A 21878-nucleotide genomic window follows, 5' to 3' on the forward strand; every position below is an offset into this window, starting at 1 on the left:
CGCACACACACTCAGATCATTATGTCATGCAGAATTCCCCAGCCAATAAGAGTCTATATTATAAATCCTTTGACAGACATTGAATGGATGAGGGTAATGCCCCATTGTCTGTTGGAATATACAACAGATCAGCTGCCCTATTGTGAATGGAAGAGTTGACAAGCAGTTTTATTACAATATGCCACTTTCTACTCCTTCACACAAGATGTGTATTACGCCAAAGATGAGAGAATAACATGCTTGGCATTCTAGAGGTCAAACCAGCATTTACTAATAATTAAATCTTTACATTGATCACCTTCATCTTTGTTTTACTTGCCCAGCGACCTATGACATTAATTCAACAGTCAAATATCATTCATATTAACATTTAATTACAAGACCATGAACAAATTACTAGAAATTAAAAATGACTGGCCATCCAAGAAACATAGAATGGTAACTTGTTGCTGGGTCATGGATAAGAAATTAGGGAAAACTTTGGAAAAGGAATCTCTCTCACATTTTAATATGGATTCAATATGTGCAAACAGAGAAACATTTGTACTTGTGCAACTCAGAAAAGCATGTTTCCCTTTCCAGTAATATAATGTGTTAATCTATCATTCTTGAGACAGTTCCTCAGGACTTGAAGAACTAGTCTGAGCACATTTGATCAGGTCTGTTCTGAGATGTGAATTTACAACACAGGAAAATGATGATGCTGAGAGGCATTGTGGCATATGTTCCCCCATACTTAGCATTAATAGATTTCTACAGGGACCAGGGAAACAGACAGTTAATCTCTCAACTCTTCTCCTTTCGGTTTCGGTTGAGGACAGCTTTAGGAGTAAATTCAATCTTTTCTTTTAGACTAACAACTTGGGTAAGGTCCTTCCCTGATGCCTCTTGCAGGGTTCTCTCCTCTCTTTGCTCAAGAATGCTCTTTTCTTCCACAGCCAGAGGCGGAGTTCCACGAATTGCTTTTTCCACCTGGTATCCCACTGCTCCCACTACTAATGCCACTGGAAATGTTATGTAAGGAGCATAGGTCCTTGCCGCTGCAAAGAGCATTGGCCACATGATGTCTGAAGTAAGCAAACCTTCAAATGAATGCACGTCTCAGGTTATCCTTAGCCATACACCAGCTTTAGCTGTGCCATTACCTATAAGCATTAGAGACAAAAAAAAATATCAGCTGTGTATGTGAAGTTGAGATTAAAAAAGAAAAATTAATATTATCAGAGATAAACATTTAAAGGGACATGTAAACACTCTACTGTATTACAGCATTTTTTTTTATTCCACTATTGCTTACCTAGGAGTTTAACCGTGGCAACCAATTATTAGCTGTGATGTGCATATACTGTCCCTTAAAGGGACAGTATACTACAAAATAGTTTTTCTCTTAATGTGTTTCAAATTACTTTTTTTTACCAGTTGTAGAGTATAAAATGAATGAGATTTGCTTTTTTAAGGCTTATTTGTGTATATGAATTAGCTGATTTTGTGTTTTGAAGCCACAACCTAATAAAATGGGTTGAGCTTGTAGGTATCAACAGTGCTAAACTTGGAGCTTCTAAGTAAGTTTTTAAATGGTTTTATACTGGATTTTTATATCTGTATCTGTGCATATTCTTCTATATAGTAGTGTCTATTACATGCAGTTATATGAGATTTGGTGTACACTGTCCCCCCTTTAACCTTATAAATCTCTTTGCTTTCCACTGACCACTGAAACAGGCCATTTACTACCCAATGAACAGTGGCATATGAACACCTTCCAGAGCTAATGAACATAACTACGTTGCTTGAGCTCTTATTTGTCTACATCTGCAGGTTTCACGGCTAAGAAGTGTGGAACAATACCATGTAAGTTTTTGGGGGATATTTATATGAAGCAACCATGTCTGCAGCTTATCCTCTTTGCAGATTTACATGCAGATTGCTTCTCTTTTGCTTCTGTAAAAAAGCTTTGAAGCAGCCGCTGTGCAGGGAACACTCAATGCTTCACACCTGATTACACAATAAATTGTCTATACATTTACTGCCACTTTTGATTCATTTCACTTTTTTTTTTTTTTAACTAAACAAGTGTGAGGGATTTAGTTTGTGTCTGAAGTGAAACAAACGTGGAAATAAATGTGCAGACAATCTCTTGTGTAGTGAAGTGTCATTTGCTGGACACTGGCTGTTTCAAAGCTATGTAGACGTGAAAGAAATATAGTGCTCACTGCATAAAGAAGCTCGAAGGGTAGAAGCGTGCTCTGATAAACTATGCTTAGTACAGCAGAGGTATCTAGCAGAAAGAAAAGAAAAAAAAACTAAAGTTAGGGATGATGGAACCTGATGACAAAGTGGACTATTTTCATTAAAAGAGGTAATGAATTTACTTATTTAGAATTAATTATATCACAAACAAAATCCACTCATAATCTGTTTTCTAAAAAATATATTTACATCTTATGCACCTTTAAAAGCCAGAGTGACGCTATGAGTTTACCCTTTTGTATTGCAGCTTTATGTGCCTGAAAGCTTGTATTCTAAAGGAGGATCTGAGAATATTCCCATAAAGCATACACACCTATATATGTGTTTGTTTAATATATTTTTTCCAGGGCTAGTTTTTTACTGCTAGTTGGGTCATGGTCTTTTAAATGTAAAAAGTTAAAGGGATAGTGAAGCCATTTTTTCATGATCCAAATAGAGCATGCAATATTAAAGGGACAGTATACACTCATTTTCATATAACTGCATGTAATAGACACTACTATAAATAATAAGAGGCACAGATACGGATATAAAAATCCAGTATAAAATGGTTTATAAACTTACTTAGAAGCTTTCAGTTTAGCTGTGTTGAAAAGGTAGCTGGAAAGCCCACTGCAAGTGGTAAATAAGACACTCCCCCCTCCCCCTTCTTTTGCATATGAAAAGACCCTTTACACAAACAGGAGCAAGCTGGAGAAGGTAGCTGACGGTATTCAAATAAAACTTTGGGGCTTGGTAAGGAGTCTGAAAATCAGAGCAATGTTCTTTAAAAATAAGCAAAATTATACATTTAAAAAAAACCAAAAAAAACTTTATGGGCTTTATAAATAGATCATCTACAAAACATGTATGCAAAGAAAAAAATGAGTGTATAATGTCCCTTTAAGCAACTTTCTAATTTACTCCTATTATCAATTTTTCTTCATTTTCTTGGTATCTATATTTGAAAAAGCAGGAATGTAAGTTTACGAGCCGGCCCATCTTTGGTTCAGCACCTGGGTAGCGCTTGCTGAATGGTGGCTAGATCATTAAGCGCTACCCAACTGTTGAAACAAAGATGGGCCGGCTCATAAGTTTAAAGTGCTGCTTTTTCAAATAAAGATATCAAGAGAACAAAGAAAATTTGATAATAGGAGTAAATTAGAAAGTTGCTTAAAATTGCATGCTCTGTCTGAACTATGACAGAAAAAAATTGGGTTTGGTATCCCTTTAAATATTTAAATTATTTGCTACAATTAAACCTACCTACTGCATATTCTATAACTTCAATCAGATATTGACAGTTTACAGGATTGGCCAAATATACACAAATGTTTCTATATGTCTAGAAGTAAAGTTACATTTTTAGAAGTAAAGTTACATTTTGCCTTTTGATAAAGCCACACAAGATCATGGTAGTCAAGGTGCAGATAAAGTCCCTTTTATAAGATTTTCAATCTAACTTAGTTTACAGATACCTATAATTAAAGGGACAGTCTACCATAGAATTGTTATTGTTTTAAAAGATAGATAATCCCTTTATTACCCATTCCCCAGTTTTGCACAACCAACACAGTTATATTAATACACTTTTTACCTCTGTGATTACCTTGTATCTAGGAACCTTCTTCCAGCCCCCTGGTCACATGACTGTGACTGTTTATTATCTATTGTCTTCCATTTAGCATTGTAATGTGCTAAATCTTAAATACAGAGCACAAAAAGAGAGAGCGCCTAATGGTGTAATATTGTCAGGGACCAAATAGATACAATCAGAAACAGTATCAGCCAAATGGATACTCACAAAGAGATTGGCACTCACAAGTAGTGCATACAGACGGGCTGACCTTTGTACAGCAGTCAGTACGCTGGATGTATGGATATCGTATCGGAGATCTGTTATGATAGACAAAAACACAAAAACAAATGGTGCAATATCGTCTGAACCCAGATGGACACGAAGAAGACACAGTATCAGCAAGATGTATACTCACAATGGAGTTGGCACTCACAAGTAGTGCATTCAGGCAGGCTGACCTTAATACAGCAGTCAGTACGCTGATTGTAACCGTTATCGGCTCAGGCTTGTCCTCTGCACACAGCGTGTGCACTGAATCATCGGCTGTGGCTCAGCTGTTCTCTAGTGAGAGGAAATCCTCTAGATGTGACGTGAGCAAACCAAAATAATGCACCTGGAGCTGAATGAGAGCTCAGAGTATACACAGTGCATAGAAGTTGTAAATCCAATATGTTGGTGACAGGATAAAAACGTGTAATTAAAAAATATATTTAAAATCACAAGTCTTGAAAAAGGAAGTCAGCGGACAAAATGCTAGGTAGGAATAATTAAAAAGGAATTTATTTGGAGCTAAAAACAACGCGTTTCTCGGCCGATAATGCTCCCTGGCCGTTTCATCAGGTATTATTATACTTACCTGATGAAACGGCCAGGGAGCATTATCGGCCGAGAAACGCGTTGTTTTTAGCTCCAAATAAATTCCTTTTTAATTATTCCTACCTAGCATTTTGTCCGCTGACTTCCTTTTTCAAGACTTGTGATTTTAAATATATTTTTTAATTACACGTTTTTATCCTGTCACCAACATATTGGATTTACAACTTCTATGCACTGTGTATACTCTGAGCTCTCATTCAGCTCCAGGTGCATTATTTTGGTTTGCTCACGTCACATCTAGAGGATTTCCTCTCACTAGAGAACAGCTGAGCCACAGCCGATGATTCAGTGCACACGCTGTGTGCAGAGGACAAGCCTGAGCCGATAACGGTTACAAACAATCAGCGTACTGACTGCTGTATTAAGGTCATCCTGCCTGAATGCACTACTTGTGAGTGCCAACTCCATTGTGAGTATACATCTTGCTGATACTGTGTCTTCTTCGTGTCCATCTTGGTTCAGACGATATTGCACCATTTGTTTTTGTGTTTTTGTCTATCATAACAGATCTCCGATACGATATCCATACATCCAGCGTACTGACTGCTGTACAAAGGTCAGCCCGTCTGTATGCACTACTTGTGAGTGCCAATCTCTTTGTGAGTATCCATTTGGCTGATACTGTTTCTGATTGTATCTATTTGGTCCCTGACGATATTACACCATTAGGCGCTCTCTCTTTTTGTGCTCTGAATTTTACAGATTACCCGACTTACCACCGGTTTGGAGTGGAGCAGCTTTCTAGAACTACAGATTCGGACAGCGTCTATTTCACTTATTGCCTTTATATTCTGGACTTTACAGTGAATATAAATTCTTTTGTATTTTTATTTTGAATACATAATACATTGTGTTTTTTAACATATTATTATTTCACCCTTTTTTTTCCATTTTTGTACACCAAATTAGAGTTTTTTTGTGAGTGCACTATATACCTTTGTGAGTATCTTATTTATCGATTTAGACATATCAGGCTTTTTCCAGATTTTTTTGAGTTTTACAAAAGCACTGTTTGGCAAGGTTACATCCCATTTTATCACATTGGTTTATTTTATTTATTTTTCTGTCACAATATGAATATTATATGATCACTAGTAGATCCACTACTTCTATCCATTTCACATATACACAAGTATACAAAATACGCACTATTTGTGTTCCATAATTTTGCGCACCCTATTGTATGATTTAATATCATACTTTTATTAAATCTTAAATAACTCCCTGTGCCTGAACACAGTGTTATCTATATGGCCCACATGTACTTTCTGTCTCTTTGTGTTGAAAAGAGATTTAAAAAGCATGTGATAAGAGGCAGCCCTCAAAGAATTAGACATTAGCATATGAGCCTACCTATGTTTAGTTTCAACTAAGAATACCAAGAGAAAAAAGCACATTTGATGATAAAAGTAAATTGGAAAGTAGATTAAAATTAAAAGTCCTATCTGAATAATGAAAGTTTAATTTATACTAGACTGTCCCTTTAAAGGACAAGAACTGTTTTTTCCATCACATATCTAATGGGAAAAAGGGGTCCTTTGTTTAAAAAAAAAAAAATAAAAAAAAAAAAAAAAATATATATATTTATTATTTTTGCTACAATTAACACAATACAAAAATTTTGATTTGATAATGAAATAACCTGCTAATAATTTGAAATGTAATGTTTAATACTAGCAATAGAAGTTAGGATTTATTGTTCAAAATCCCTTCAAAGTGGAATGAAAGGCAATAAACGTCATTACCTAATGCCTTTTACATGCCTCTGACACTGAACACAAAGCTTACAGAGCAGCCGATTGGTGATTTACACAGCATGCAACTGCTGGCCAGGGAAAGTTTATTATTATTATTATTTTAAAGAACATATTTCATGCTTTTAAAAAAATCACATTAGGGTCAAACAGCCTCATTCTTATTTACAACATGCCTCTTAAAGATACATGAAACCCAAAAAATGTCTTTCATAATTCAGATAGAGCATGCAATTTTAAACACCTTACTAATTTACTTATATTTTAATTATTTTAGTATCTTTTGTTGAAAAGCAGGGACGTAAGCTTAGGAGCCTGACTATTTCTAGAGCACTATGTGGCAGCAGTTTTGCAAGAACATTATCTATTTGGAAGAGCACTAGATGGCAGCACTATTACCTGTCATGTAGTGCTCCAGCCACCTACCTAGGTATCTCTTTAACCCAGAATTTCATGGGGAAAATCAATTTTGACAATACAAGTAAATTGAGAACTTTTTAAATTTTATATGCTCTGTCTTAATCAAAAAAAATATTTTTGGGGGGTTTCATATCCCTTTAATTACATTATATGTCAGTTACTCACTGTATATTCTGCATTTGGATTTTGTTATGTGAATACAATTTAGCTTTTAGACTAGTTTTTGAGAGTGCATATATTTAGGACTGGTCGTGTAATGTCCCAGTCCAGCAAGGATTAGTTCATAATGGTTGGATTGCAACCTCAGTGACAAACTCTTTAGAGATTCTTGAGAAAAAAAATGGAATTCTAAATTTAATAGTAACTAGAAATAATTTACCAAATTTAAATATCATAAAGGGAACTACGACAGTTTATTTTAGCTGTAAGTTTTCTAGAAAGGGGGGGGGGGTCCCTGCATAAACAAACGCTGGCTCGTGTGTGATATTATATATATTTAAAATCAATACATTGTTGGTGTTCTGTTGAGGGCAGCATCTTTATTTCTTTTTTAGCAGCAAAAACAACCGGAGCAGATATCGTTTGACGTGTACAGGGGGATGGGCAACATGAGAGCATTCACCTGTACAAGGGTAAACGTACAATCAGCATAAACTAGAGAAGGCAACTGAGGGACCTTGTCTGCACATAATATAGTTCTGAATATTTTAGTGATATGTGCAGTGTGCTTGTAAATAAAAAGAGCAGTTAGATAGGAATTAGTACGTATATAGCTAATAAGTACAGAGAGTGTGGGACGCTTTATCTCAGACAACTTGTACTTCGAATCACAACATACACCAGCATTTGCTTAGAACTATCAACTATGAAACGCTAAAACATTAACAATATTAAACACCGAGACGAGTGATCTCACTTTATATAACGCCGCGTGCATTGCAAATTCACACACTCACCTCACCCAATGACATTGGCCAGACACACATCAAACTCACCAACCCATGCTAGGGAGCATCTAGTACCTATCATGCTAATGGACCTGTGATGTCAAAGCAGTCGAGAAGGGTCTAGCTGCAGACTGGTTCCACTCTAGACAGGAAACATGTGACCTCCACTCAAAGCTTCTTTTTTTTTTTTTTTTAACTTTAATGTAACAAACAACCTACCTTATAAATGACAATCAGCATAAACCACTGTGAGTGCACATTAAAAAGAACAAGAAAGCTGCAAAATGTTTTGTTTTCAGAATGATTGTCTATAGGTTGCTTTGAGTGTAGGTCACATGTTTCTGTCTAGAGAGTGGAGCTCCAGTCTGCAGCTAGACTATTTTGAAGCAGTCACATGACTGCAGTGATCTCACTGTGTGGAGTTCTACCCAAAAAGGTCGTGTCTAGTTTCCATTCTGCGGATACAAATCAGCTACTTTATGGGAATATGAAAAGTAGAAAGCGCAATTTGACAGAAGTAGTTCTCATATGGCTAAAATGCATTTTACTCCTAGTGGTCAGTTCCTGTGTATGGGTGGGAACTAGAACATTCACAGTGATAGAGCTACATCCACTACTACAGCATAGCAGGTAGCATCTAGTTCCCATCTTGCCAGATGACCTACTATTCAGCATTTATTTCCTGGTTTCCTAGATCCTCCTAACAACGCTCATAATTGGGTTTCTCACTGGGCATTGTGCACAGATGTCTCGAAAAAATTTACAGTGTGAAGAATAGTGATTGGTTTGTTTTGCCCATAAAAAAATGGACGTTTGTATAGAACAAATTATGGGGGAAAATATTTTGATATAAGTATTAAGTTTGCAATTTATAAAAATAAATTACAAACTGAAACACAGATTATCAAGTGCAAAAGTAGGTTACGAAAATAACAGAAATTGTGTCTCCAATGACTTGTTATACTAGCTGCATGGTATAAAAACTGGGGTACATTGTTAATTTATGTTAATTGAAATATCTGTTTTGTGCATGAAAACACAACCCATTCAAATTGACTGAGTTTAATGGGAGAACAGACCCCCTCTCTATACATAAAAGCTCCTAATTGTATTGCTGTATACGCACAAGGTCAATACCTAGAGAGAGCAATTGGAAACAAATTATTCATACATGACTAAGTACTTTGTCCGAAACGTTGTAGTGCATTTGTGGTCTGGCTACTGAATGCTGAATAGACCTGCTTAAAAGAATTTGTGGTGCTGCTCTCCTTCTGTTCACTATTACAGACATCCCAACCTGCAAAAACTAATTTCAGGGAGGTGGCTTCACCCGCTAATGCGCTGCCCCCGTTATATATTGGACACCTTGAAACCATAAATAAGATAGGGACTTATTATTAAAGTCGCTTCCCACTAAAGGCACAATAAAAAAAAAGTAGCTTTATTGCACAACCACATACAACAAACCTATTTTCCAGTGATCGTACGCTTGTTGAATGCTTAAATATTTTAGAATTCAAAGTTTAATTACCTGCAGTAAATAAGGTAGTGTTTGTGTTTTATTAAAATCAGTGGGGGCTTTTTGGTTACTGATGCATGCTTTGAGGGTTCTATAACGTACCAGCAACTAAAGGCATTCCTTAAAGAAACACTTTTCCGTATTTGGGCCACATTGGATCATGGTACTTGGAGTTTCAGGGAGATTGCATTCCATTTGCTGGCAACAGGGAGCGGCTATTACAATCAGGGAGACTCCCTGAACTTCAGGGAGAGTTGGGATGTCTGCCATTACCTTGCATCTACGTGCTTTTGACAGACATGCAGTGTAGCTGTTACAGACCCCATTCAGGAGGCCAGTAAGCAGATTAAATGTTACCTGTTAAAACAGGAAATAATAAGGAGAATGGATGTGTACTTCACAGAATCCTCAATGGTTATGAGGGAAAACAAAAACAGTCTCATTGCTCCACCCATGATCTCCCACAATACTTCAGGATCATAAGTCCATGTCAAAATAAGAGTCCCATGCTCTCACAACAGAGAGTTGCATTTTCATAGAAAATTATTACAAACACCATATAAAACAAATACAATTAAGCAAACATCTTTCAATAAGAAGCATGAAAATTGCATAAAACATTATACAATTGTGCACATATATTTTATGTCACATTCTCCCTGACAAAATAAAAATTCTCCAGCTACTAAAACATATATACACTCAGTCACAGTTTTATTACCCTGAAACACAACTTTCTTAACTTAATATACTGTCACTGTTGGAATGTATGGTGCCACATTACATACCCCCCAACTGTCCCGATTTTCGCGGACAGTCCCGATTTTAGGATAGCTAGCAACACTGGGTTGCTAGCTATCTATCCCGATTGGCCCCAGGCATAAAAAAATAAATTAAATTCTATTGGGCCCATACTCAGAAGCAGCTGGCTTTGCTCTCACAGGGTTAAATACCTGTTAGATTCCATGTGGAAAAGGAATGGTGTGTAGGTTAAGCAGGAGTAAGAAGGCTGTATACACTCTGACCATGGGTAATGGTGACCTCTCTAACCTACCTCTGGTAGTGATGATGTCTAACCCCTGATGATAATAGTAGCATGCCTTCAGTTTTATACAATGAGCAGTGCTAATACCAGGGTAACGAACAGTGGCAACCGCAGACTGCCAGCTAATGTGCTTGCCAACCCCAGGACCCCATACAATGAATTACAGATACCCATATATGATGTAGTGTGTGTGTCTATTTGTATCCATAACTGTGTGTGTGTATCTGTATGTATAAGTTTATGCTATGTAGTGTGTGTCTGCATGTATAAATGTAAGCTATGTAGTGTGTGTGTATCTGCATGTATTAGTGTATGCTATGTAGTATGTGTGTATCTGCATGTGTAAGTGTATGCTATGTAGTGTGCTACTGTGCATTTTTGCTGACTTTAAAGGCCAGAATCTAGAATATTAATGGGGAATGCAGAGAGCAGTTTTAAAGAATTTATTATTAAATGTCCAATTAAGATAAAAATATTTAGCAATGTCTTTGCAAAGGCTAATTAAATACATAGTTCACATAGCCATGCCAGTGGTTTGAGCTTGTGTTTGATTTGCTGCCTAAGTATATTAAAATATATGACTTTATTTAGAATTTTATTTATATTACTTTGGTCTTATAATTTTTTAAGCCCCGCCCACCACATTTCAATTTTTTGGCCGCGGAGGGTGACCCTCTTTTGAATTTTGAAATGTTGGGAGGAACACTTAAGGTTCCATCCTTTAAAATGGAGACTATCCATTCTATTCTACCTTTAGTTCAGGATGGTAATTTCATGACTTTCATCGACCTGAAGGACGCGTATCTTCATGTTCCTATCCACAGGGAACATTTCCAATTCCTGTGGTTTACCTTTTTGGACAAACACTTCCAAATTGTAGACCTACCTTTCGGGTTTTGCCACTGCCCCTCGAATATTTACGCTGGTTCTAGGGACTCTTCTGGCAGTGGCCTGATCTCAAGGAATTGCGGTGGCTCCGTACCTGCACGATCTCTTGGTTCAGGCGCCATCTTTTCATTTAGCAAGATCCCATACGGATTCTCTGTTGTTGATTCTCCGCTCTCACGGGTGGAAGGTTAATCTGGAAAGAGTTCCTTGGTGCCAAATACCAGGGTATGTTTTTTGCGGACGATCATAGACTCGATCTCCATGAAGATTTTCTTGATGGAGGTCAGAAAATCCAAACTTCTTACTGCTTGTCTTTCACTTCAGTCCTCTGTCCGTCCATCAGTGGCTCCGTGTATGGAAGTAATTGGTCTAATGGTGGCTTCCATGGACATTATTCCTTTTGCTCATTTTCATATGAGACCTCTACAGTTATGCATGCTCAAGCAATGGGAGACCACTCGGACCTTTCTCAGAGAATAGTCCTAGACAACCAGACTCTCTGTCTCAGGACCATCTGTTCCAGGGCACATGCTTCCTGAGACTATCTTGGGAGATTGTGACCACGGATGCTCGGGCTGGGGAGCATTATGGGGTTCCTTAAGAGCTCAGGGACTTTGGATTCAGGAGGAGTCTGCCCTCCCAATAAATATCCTAGAGTTGAAAGCGATCTTCAATGCCCTGATAGCTTGGCCTCAACTGAGTTTGGTCCAGTTTATCAGATTCCAATTGGACAACAATACTTCAGTGACGTATATCAACCACCAGGGAGTAACACGGAGCTCCTTAGCTATGAAGGAGGTGTCTCGCATTCTTCAGTGGGCGGAGTCTCACAATTGTAACATATCTGCTATCCACATCACAGGGGTGGACAACTGGGAAGCGGATTATCTAAGCAGGAAGACTTTTTATCCAGGGGAGTGGTCCCTTCATCCAGAAGTGTTCTCAATGATAACCCTCAGGTAGGGAGTTCCAGAGTTGAATCTGATAACGACTCATCTAAATGCCAAGCTTACAAAATACGGGTCAAGATCAAGGGATCTGCAAGCAGCTCTGGTCGATGCTCTGGCAGTTCCTTGGGACTTCGGTCTAATTTACTTGTTTCCTCCATTTGCCCTCCTTCCTGGGGTGATAGCCCGTATCAAACAGGAGAGGGTGTCTGTGATTCTAATCATTCCAGCTTTGCCTCGCAAAATTTGGTTTGTGGATCTGGTGAAGGTCTTTTCCCCCGTGGAAGTTGCCTCTGAGGAAGGACGTTCTACTTCAGGGTCCTCTCCTACATCCAAACCTAGATTCTCTGAAGCTGACTGCTTGGAGATTGAACGCCTAGTCTTGTCTAGACGAGGTTTTTCAGAGAAGGTTATTGATACTGTGATTCAGGCTTGTAAGCCGGTAACTTGCAAAATTTACTATAAGGTGTGGCGTAAATACCTTTTTTGGTGCAAATCTATGGGTTTCTCTTAGAGTCAGATGAGGGTTCCCCGCATTCTTTCCTTTCTTCAGGAGGGCCTCGAGAAGTGTGTCAGTCAGTACTCTGAAGGGTCAGATCTCTGCCCTGTCGATTCTTTTGCATAAACGTTTGGCAGATGTGCCAGATGTTCAATCCTTTGTTCAGGCCTTGGTCAGAATCAGGCATGTGTTTAAACCTGTTGCTCCTCCATGGAGCCATAATCTTGTTCTTAGGGTTCTGCAGCAATCTCCGTTTGAGCCCATGCACTCTGTTGATATTAAATTATCTTGGACAGTTTTGTTTCTTCTTGCTATTTCCTATGCTCGTAGAGTCTCAGAGCTTTCTGCTCTTCAATGTGATCCCCTGTACCTTATTTTTTATGTGGATAAGGCGTTCCTTTGTACCAAATTGTGATTTCTTCAATGGTGTCGGACCGCTATATCAATCAGGAAATTGTCGTTCCATCGTTCTGTCCTAATCCTTCTTCTCAGAAGGAACGTTCTATCTGCAGGAAACTAGAGATTTTTGACAATCCAGAGAGGACAGAGTTGCAATAGTCGAGGAGGGAAAGGATGAAAGAGTGAATTAAAATCCAGATTGCAGTGGATCAAGAAGAGAGTTTAGTGTAAGAAAATGAGCTAGACGTGCATATACTAGCCTTTCAAGGAGCTTTGAGGCAAGAGGGAGTAGGGAAATAGGATGGTAGTTGGATGGGGAGGTTGGATCGAGAGAAGGTTTTTTAAAGATAGGTGTAACCAGTGCATGTTTTAGAAATGAGGGAAATATACCAGTGCTGAGGGAGAGGTTGAAGATGTGTGTGAGTATAGGGGTAAGAGTAGAAGATAGGGAGGTAAGTAGATGTGAGGGGATGGGGTCGAAGGGACAGGTAGTGAGGTGGGAGGACAGTTTAAGGGCAGAGACTTCTCCCTCTGTAACAGGGGCAAAAGAGCTAAATTTATGGCTATTTGGGCTTTGGATGATTGTGAGCTTTTGAAGGGATGGGAGATTGGTAGTATGTTGAGAGCTGATTTCATATCTGATGGAGTCAATTTTGTTATTGAAGTGGCTGGCAAAATCTTGAGCTGAGAGAGAAGTTGTATTAGGAAGGTGGGGGTGGGCGGAGAAGAGTATTGAATGTGGAAAACAGACGTTTTGGGTTAGAGGAAAGAGTAGAGAAGTATTGTTGCTTATAAAGATTAAAGAGACACTGAACCCAAATTTTTTCTTTCATGATTCAGATAGAGCATGAAATTTTAAGCAGCTTTCTAATTTACTCCTATTATCAAATTTTCTTCATTCTCTTGTTATTTTTTTTTTAAATACAAGAATGTAAGTTTAGATGCCGGCCCATTTTTGGTGATCAACCTGGGTTGTCCTTGCTGATTGGTGGATAAATTCATCCACCAATAAAAAAGTGCTGTCCAGAGGTCTGAACCAAAAAAAAGCTTAGATGCCTTATTTTTCAAATAAAGATAGCAAGAGAACGAAGACAAATTGATAATAGGAGTAAATTAGAAAGTTGCTTAAAATTGCATGCTCTATCTGAATCACGAAAGAAAGCATTTGGGTTCAGTGTCCCTTTAAGGGCAGAATAGTAGGAGTTCAAGATGAACTTGTAGCGAAGTCAGCTGAACCCCAAGATTTTCTCCAGTGTCGCTCAGCAGTACGGGAACATCTGCGTATGTATCGTGTCAGAGGATTTGTCAGAGGATTATGCCAGGGCTGAGGCTAAACGCGTGGTTTCTGAGCTATGGTAGGTGGGGCCAGATTGTCAATGACTGATTTAAGAGGGTGGAGTTATAGTGGCATATAGATTGGTCAGGACAGGAAAAGGTGGGGATGGAAGAGAGGAGAGGTTTGAGAGAGCTAGCGAGCTGTTGCTGATCTAATGACTTAGTGCTTCTGTAAAGTTTGGTGTGAGGGGCAGAGGGAGTTGTAGGGAGGGATGTGATGTTTCAAGTGAGGAGATGTTTTATAAAATACTAACATCAATCATAGCTAAAATAATGCAAAATTTAATGAACAATATCATTCATAAAGACCAATCAGGTTTCATAAAGGGTAGATCATCAATTTGTAACCTTCGTAAGGTCTTCACATTACTTTCATATTTAAATGCTCAAGAACAGATAGGTACTATCCCTAGATGCTGAAAAAGCATTAGATTCCATAACCGATGATCATTTGTTCACAACTTTATGTAATTTGGTTTCAAAAAGTTTATACAATCACTATATAACAAACCAATGCCCCCTTTAATAGTTCATTTTTCTACTTCTGAACCTTTTATATTGTATAAGGGTACACGGCAAGGATGCCCTCTTTCACCTTTACTTTTTGATCTAGCCATTGAGTCTTTAGCTATTACAATAATAATATAGAAGGAATAAAAATAATGGATAAAGCGGTATTAATCTCCCTCTATGCGGAAATCTCCTTCTATTTATGAATAAGGCAGACATTTATATACCTATTCTACTGAAACTGATGCAAAGTTTTGGATCTTTTTCTGGATATAAAATAAACTAAAATCTGAAATATTATGGCTCGTCAATAAACACTATGTAATATATCACCCTTTCCGAGAAGTCCAAAACAACTTTAAATATTTAGGTATTAAAATATCCTTTTCTCCAAAGTTCTGGTATGAGATAAATTATAGAGCTAAATTAGACCAGATTTGTGACAGTTTAGCCAGATGGACTAAGTTACCTCTATCCTTAATGGGCAAAGTAAATATTTTTTAAATGATTATATTCCCCCAAATATTCTACTTAATGCAAACTATCCCATTCCCCTTACACTATTCTGACATATAAATGATAAATAAAAATGTAATTACATTTCTTTGGCAAGGCAGAAAGGAGGGCTGAATTTACTGAATCTCATAATATATAATAAAATAGCCCTAGCAAAGTTAGTGATAGACTGGTTAACTACATGTAACTATTATACAGATATAGAGCTAGAACAAAAAATAGTTCATCCTTTCACTATATCGGCACTGGCTCATATCCAGGAAAAAGATTTACCTGTATTATGTAAAAAGATGCCTGTAATGAAAGAATCTATTAAAGCCTGGCAGGATATATGCTTAATCAGCAAGTCCAATTTTTTAATATCTGAATAGCTTCCCATACATGGAAACTCTCCTTTAATTGTGGGATTTGCAACAAAACCTTTCATTGACTGGGCAAAACCTTTATCAACTAATAAATAAACAAGATAATTGGATTAAAACTTTTCAGAATATTAAACAAGAATTTGAGATTTCCAACAATCACTTATTTACATACTACCAAGTAAGAAATTATATAATGACTCAAATCCAACAATTTGGATACAGTTGGAGCTCTAAGTTTCAGGACAATATTTTAATTGAGTTAAGACGTGGAATTTACTCTATCTCCTCTATATATAAGGCTTTAATGATTATAAAAAGTGAAAAAGCAATGTAGAGGAGTTCCTCTAAATGGACTGAAATATTAGGCACAGATTTAGCGAACAATGTAATAAAGTATTAGGAGAGTAAATAAAGCATCGCTAGCAACATACTATCAAGAATTCCAAATTAAATGAATCCAGATGGCATACCTAACTCCAGATAGAATGGTTAAAATAACCAAAACAGGAGAAGCTCTCTGTATAAAATGTGGAAATAGAGAGGTAAATATGCTTCACTGTTTTTGGTACTGTCATAAAATCAGAAAGTTTTGGTATAAACTGGTTAAGTAATATAGTTCAAATTAGAATAATTCCTTTTGGATGGACTTAGATACAAGGGAGACACCAAATTTCTAAATCTATCAATTTTGATGGGTAGGAAAATAATATTAAAATTATGGAAGTCTCGAAAAGCTCCTATGTTGAGGAATCTGAAATCAGAGTTCCATAATCTTTTGATATTGGAGCAGATAGATACTTTATCCCTTATAGAAAATTGTATAAGAGCATTTATACAGAAATGGGAGAAATTTATATTAGCTCAAGAAATAGATTTCCAGAAGCAAGTCCTATGCCCCTTTCTAAATACCACTTTGCTGATGGAATATATGCTTCAAGAACAATGGCCTTTTTTGGATAGGGGATGGGAAACATTGGGTATTTCTAAAACTCAGGACAAAATGTAGAAACTATTTAGCAAGGGTTGTTTTTTGGTTGTTGTAGATGTGTAACAGATTTTGGGGGTCAAAGTTAGAAAAAATGTGTTTTTTCCATTTATATGTGTGGGTACAGTAAATGAGTAAGAGGAAAATTACAGCTAAAGACAAACACAGCAGAAATGTAAAAATAGCCCTGGTCCCAAACGGTCAACAAATGGAAAAGTATTCTGGTCACTAAGGGGTTAACTGATCGGCTGCTGAACTTTAGCAGCACGATATATACTGGATCATGTTAATATATTTTCAAAAAATGAGAGATGCAAGAATATTTTTTTTCTTTTTGTTGGATTTTTATGATGTAGATAATTATTGTATCTTGCTTTGTTGTTTTTTTTTTTTTTTTAAACAAGAAAAGGAAAGACATGCGCAGCCCGACTCAAGTGTAAAGGATTTAATAAGTAAGCGCACACACATAAATGGCAACTTACAAGATTAAAAAATTAAAAAAGCACATCAATGACACTGCATCAGTGTATTTCACCCTGAGAAGTAGCGATATCCAACGTGCATTGGTTGTTAGCGTGTCCACCACCTCAGTCGAGGTATTAGCGAGTCTGGGGATTTGAGCCGTGACCAGTCGATGGAAAATCACAGGGGTAATGCAGAGACACTGTGTGATAGTTCAAAGTTTTCTATGCTCGTTTCGTCTGAAAGCAATCAGACTTTTTCAAGAAAGTTGATCACAGGTGTATGGCAACGGAGCTCCTAAATGGCTTATAAAAGGGGCCACGGTGTCAATTTCCTGTTTAGTACTAGTCAATGTGGAAGTGCTTAAAAAAACGGCCATAAATTCATATGTAACAATATGATACAAATATAGCATGACATGTCAAAGGATGATAGCACAATAGATATACAATATTTGTTTTTGTTTTTTTACCTATATGCTTTCTTAATTTGCATATAATGATTATTACATTGGAAAGAATCCCATTTCACAAAGTAGTAACAAAATAAAAAGGGGACATGAAACTCAAAATGTTTCATAATTTAGAGCATACAATTTTAAACAATTTTCCAATTTACTTCCATTATCTAATTTGATTAGTTCTCTTGGTATCCTTTGTTGAAAAAAATACCTAGGTAGGCTCAGGAGCTGGAAGCTAGCTGCTGATTGGTGGCTACACAAATATGCCTCGTCATTAGCTTACTGATGTGTTCAGCAAGCTCCCAGTAGTACATTGTCGCTTCTCCAATAAAGGATAAAATAATGAAGCACAATTGATAATAGAAGTGAATTGGAAAGTTGTTTAAAAATGGATGTTCTATCTGAATCACAAAAGAAAAAAAAATGGGTTTCATGTCCCTTTAAGTTACAGTCTGCCAAAGCTTCCCTTTAAGAGGTTTTGACATTACATTTAGGCTTTAATACTCCATTTTTCTACTTAAAATCATTCAAAGTTGACCACTTACCCCAATAATGCATATACATAGTTCTCTTTCCATAGTCCTTTTTTTAACCAACTGTATTTTTTAAGCATACTAATTATTTTATAGTGTATATGAAGTGTTTAATAAAGTCAGATATGCATAAATATTATTAGTCCACTCAGTGTTAAAGAGGGGGGGGGAGTCCACTGCGATTTCTTGCTTGTCCAGGACTAGTTGAAATTTTCAGCCACACATGTGTGATATATATTTATTTCTTTATTTTTAAATGTTGATATGGGTGGTTATTTACTTTTATTACTTCCAAAAAGAAAAAAATAATTACCTACCAAAATAAGTTATCACACCGGCTTCTGGGGGAGGAGCCTAAGCGCAAGACATGTAGTGCTTGGGCTCGGAACTTCCATCCACAGCCGCTGACAGATAATTCTCACTCCGAAGCCCTATGTCTCTGGGTGGCTAACCAATTGAGATAAATATCCTCACCAGAGGCCCCACAGTGCATTACCACAGCACTGATTGCCGTACAGCTAATGGATACGCCAAGTATACTGACCTAGGAGCACACTCTGTAAACTCGGCCGGCTCCTCTCCCCCACTGGTGCTGCGTGAGAGAGGCCAACACCTGAATCGTCGCTCTAAGAGTGTTACTCCTCCGGCTTCCACAGAAAAGCTTGTATGCCGACACCAACACGAAACGTAAGACGTATCGTCATGGCACCTGAGTAACGCTGGACCGACAGTGTCTCCATGAACCCTCTTCCCACAGATGCTGCATGAGGAGATGTGAGCGCTCTCTATGTGACAGAGAAACGAATTCCTCCTTCAGCCGAAAGTCTAACCCTACTCGCTTCAATCCGGAAGCTGACAGCTGCCGGTGAGGCAGTTAGAGGCTACATAACTTTGCAGCCCCAATGTTTTTAGGGGTGTTTATCTCTCTCTTGTCTTGTCAGTCATAAGATTTAACGGCTTCATATGCCCAAGACTTTTGTACTTTGGAACTGTGCCATTGACAAGATCCTTCCCTAAAGAATAACTCAAATCCCAAGCTAAAAATTTGCAATACGGCTTGCTCTTCATTTTTTTTTCTCCTTCTACTTTTTTTTCTGGTTTGGGGAAGCCTAATTTTATGTTTAAATCTTATTTTTTTCTTATCCCCTCATACATATGCTGGACTGGTTATAAATTAAATAATGTTTGCCTACAGCTGATTAACTCAAAGCATGTCTTAAAACAGAGCTCTTTTTCCCCCTGGTATCTAAAAGAGTCTAAGAGTTATTTAGAACACTTAGTAATGTTATCCCTGCTTGTGATCTAAACTAAAAAAGGTGGAATAAGGGGAAGGAAAAACAAATATTTTTAAAATGTAATTGCTATAATCATTGTTGTGCCTGATTATTTGTTGCTGTATTGGTAATATCTTGATATTGTTTTGAACACCAACAGTATTTTGCACTCAGAGCTATGTTCCTTAGATCTTGAGTAAAGTCAACCAGCTCAACATCTCACCATAGCAGATCATTTCTTTTACTTAACAATTGCCTACATTTACTGTGACTGGTTAATCCTCTGCTTCGATTTAACTAGATAAATACCATACTTTTAAGCCCTCTGCATAGAGGAAATATTGACATATACTGACCTATCTGATTAATCTTTTGTTACTACAGTGGATAATGCTAATCTATTGCTCTTATTTAAACTAGACAATTTGTGGAACCATAATTGGTCGTATGGTCACAGGGTTATCCAGTTACTATCATTAATTTCCCCCCTCACATTCTTCACACATCACTTCCTTGTTTCTTTTTTCCTTCCCCCCCCCCCCCCCCTTTTCTTTATCACATTACCTGATTTTTTTTTTATACCTTTATGGATAAAATATTTCACCCTCACAAAAAAGAAAATGTATGCTTACCTGATAAATTGGTTTCTTTTTAGACACGATGAGTCCACGGATTTCATCCTTACTTGTGGGATATTCCCCTCCTGGTCAGCAGGAGGCAAAGAGCACCACAGCAGAGCTGCCATATATAACCCATCCCTTCCCTCCCACTTCAGTCATTCGACCGAAGTTAGGAAGAGAAAGGAAAAACCAAGGTGCAGAGGTGTCTGAAGTTTACAAAAATTAATAACCTGTCTCAGAGAACAGGGCAGGCCGTGGACTCATCATGTCTAAAACGAAACAAATTTATCAAGTAAGTATACATTTTCTTTTCTTTTTAAAGACACGATGAGTCCACGGATTTCATCCTTACTTGTGGGATACAATACCAAAGCTAGAGTACACGGATGATAAGGGAGGTACAAGACAGGGAACCTAAACGGAAAGCACAACTGCTTGAAGAACCTTTCTCCCAAAAACAGCCTCAGCCGAGGCAAAAGTATCGAATTTGTAACATTTTGAAAAAGTGTGAAGAAAGGACCAAGTTGCAGCCTTGCAAATCTGTTCCACAGAAGCTTCATTTTTGAATACCCATGAGGAAGCAACAGCCCTCGTGAAATGAGCCATAACTCCCTCACGAGGCTGCTGTCCAGCAGTCTCACATGCAAAACGTATGATCAGACAAAAAGAAAGAGAAGTAGCCGTAACTTTCTGTCCCTTGCGTTTTCCTGAGAAAACCACAGACAAAGAAGAAGACTGACGAAAGTCCCTAGTCACCTGCAGGTAAAACTCCAAAGAACAGACTACGTCCAAATTGTGCAAAAGTCTTTCCTTCTTAGAAGAAGGATTAGGACACAAGGAAGGAACAACAATCTACTGATTAATGTTCCAGTGAAAAACAACCGTAGGAAGAAAACAAAATTTATGCTTACCTGATAAATTTCTTTCTTTTGCGATGTACCGAGTCCACGGTTTCATCCTTACTTGTGGGATATTATCCTTCCCAAAAGGAAGTCGCAAAGAGAGCACCCACAGCAGAGCTGTCTATATAGCTCCCCCCTTAACTCCACCCCCCAGTCATTCGACCGAAGGCTTAGGAAGAAAAAGGAGAAACTATAAGGTGCAGAGGTGACAAGTTTTCAATAAAAAATACTATCTGTCTTGAATAGACAGGGCGGGCTGTGGACTCGGTACATTGCGAAAGAAATTTATCAGGTAAGCATAAATTTTGTTTTCTTTTGCAAGATGTACCGAGTCCACGGTTTCATCCTTACTTGTGGGATACCAATACCAAAGCTTTAGGACACGGATGAAGGGAGGGACAAGACAGGAACCTAAACGGAAGGCACCATTGCTTGCAGAACCTTTCTCCCAAAAATAGCCTCCGAAGAAGCAAAAGTATAAAATTTGTAAAATTTGGAAAAGGTATGAAGCGAAGACCAAGTCGCAGCCTTACAAATTTGTTCAACAGAAGCATCATTTTTAAAAGCCCATGTGAAAGCCACCGCTCTAGTAGAGTGAGCTGTAATTCTTTCAGGAGGCTGCTGTCCAGCAGTCTCATAAGCCAAACGGATGATGCTTTTCAGCCAAAAGGAAAGAGAGGTAGCCGTAGCCTTTTGACCTCTACGCTTTCCAGAATAGACAACCAACAAAGAAGATGTTTGACGAAAATCTTTGGTTGCCTGCAAATAAAACTTCAAAGCACGAACCACGTCCAAGTTGTGCAACAGACGTTCC

General features: G+C 37.7%; 1 protein-coding gene across 4 annotated transcripts; it reads right to left on the minus strand.

Annotated features, from left to right (window-relative positions):
- Positions 1–352: 352 nt before the first annotated feature.
- On the minus strand, positions 353–7945 carry SMIM12 (small integral membrane protein 12). Of its 4 annotated transcripts, none has more exons than XM_053704806.1 (2): positions 7881–7945; positions 353–1145 (listed from the first exon to the last, which is right to left on the minus strand). In XM_053704806.1, the coding sequence occupies exon 2, from the start codon at positions 1060–1062 to the stop codon at positions 787–789; it is 276 nt and encodes a 91-aa protein (XP_053560781.1). In that variant the 5' UTR covers positions 1063–1145; positions 7881–7945; the 3' UTR covers positions 353–786. The 4 variants fall into 4 exon arrangements, with proteins under 4 accessions (XP_053560781.1, XP_053560780.1, XP_053560778.1 ...); XM_053704805.1 differs by having other exon boundaries at positions 7854–7940; XM_053704803.1 differs by having other exon boundaries at positions 7815–7902.
- Between the last annotated feature and the right edge of the window lie 13933 nt (positions 7946–21878).

This window comes from Bombina bombina, chromosome 3 (genome assembly GCF_027579735.1).
Source record: "Bombina bombina isolate aBomBom1 chromosome 3, aBomBom1.pri, whole genome shotgun sequence".
NCBI classification, from domain to species: domain Eukaryota; kingdom Metazoa; phylum Chordata; class Amphibia; order Anura; family Bombinatoridae; genus Bombina; species Bombina bombina.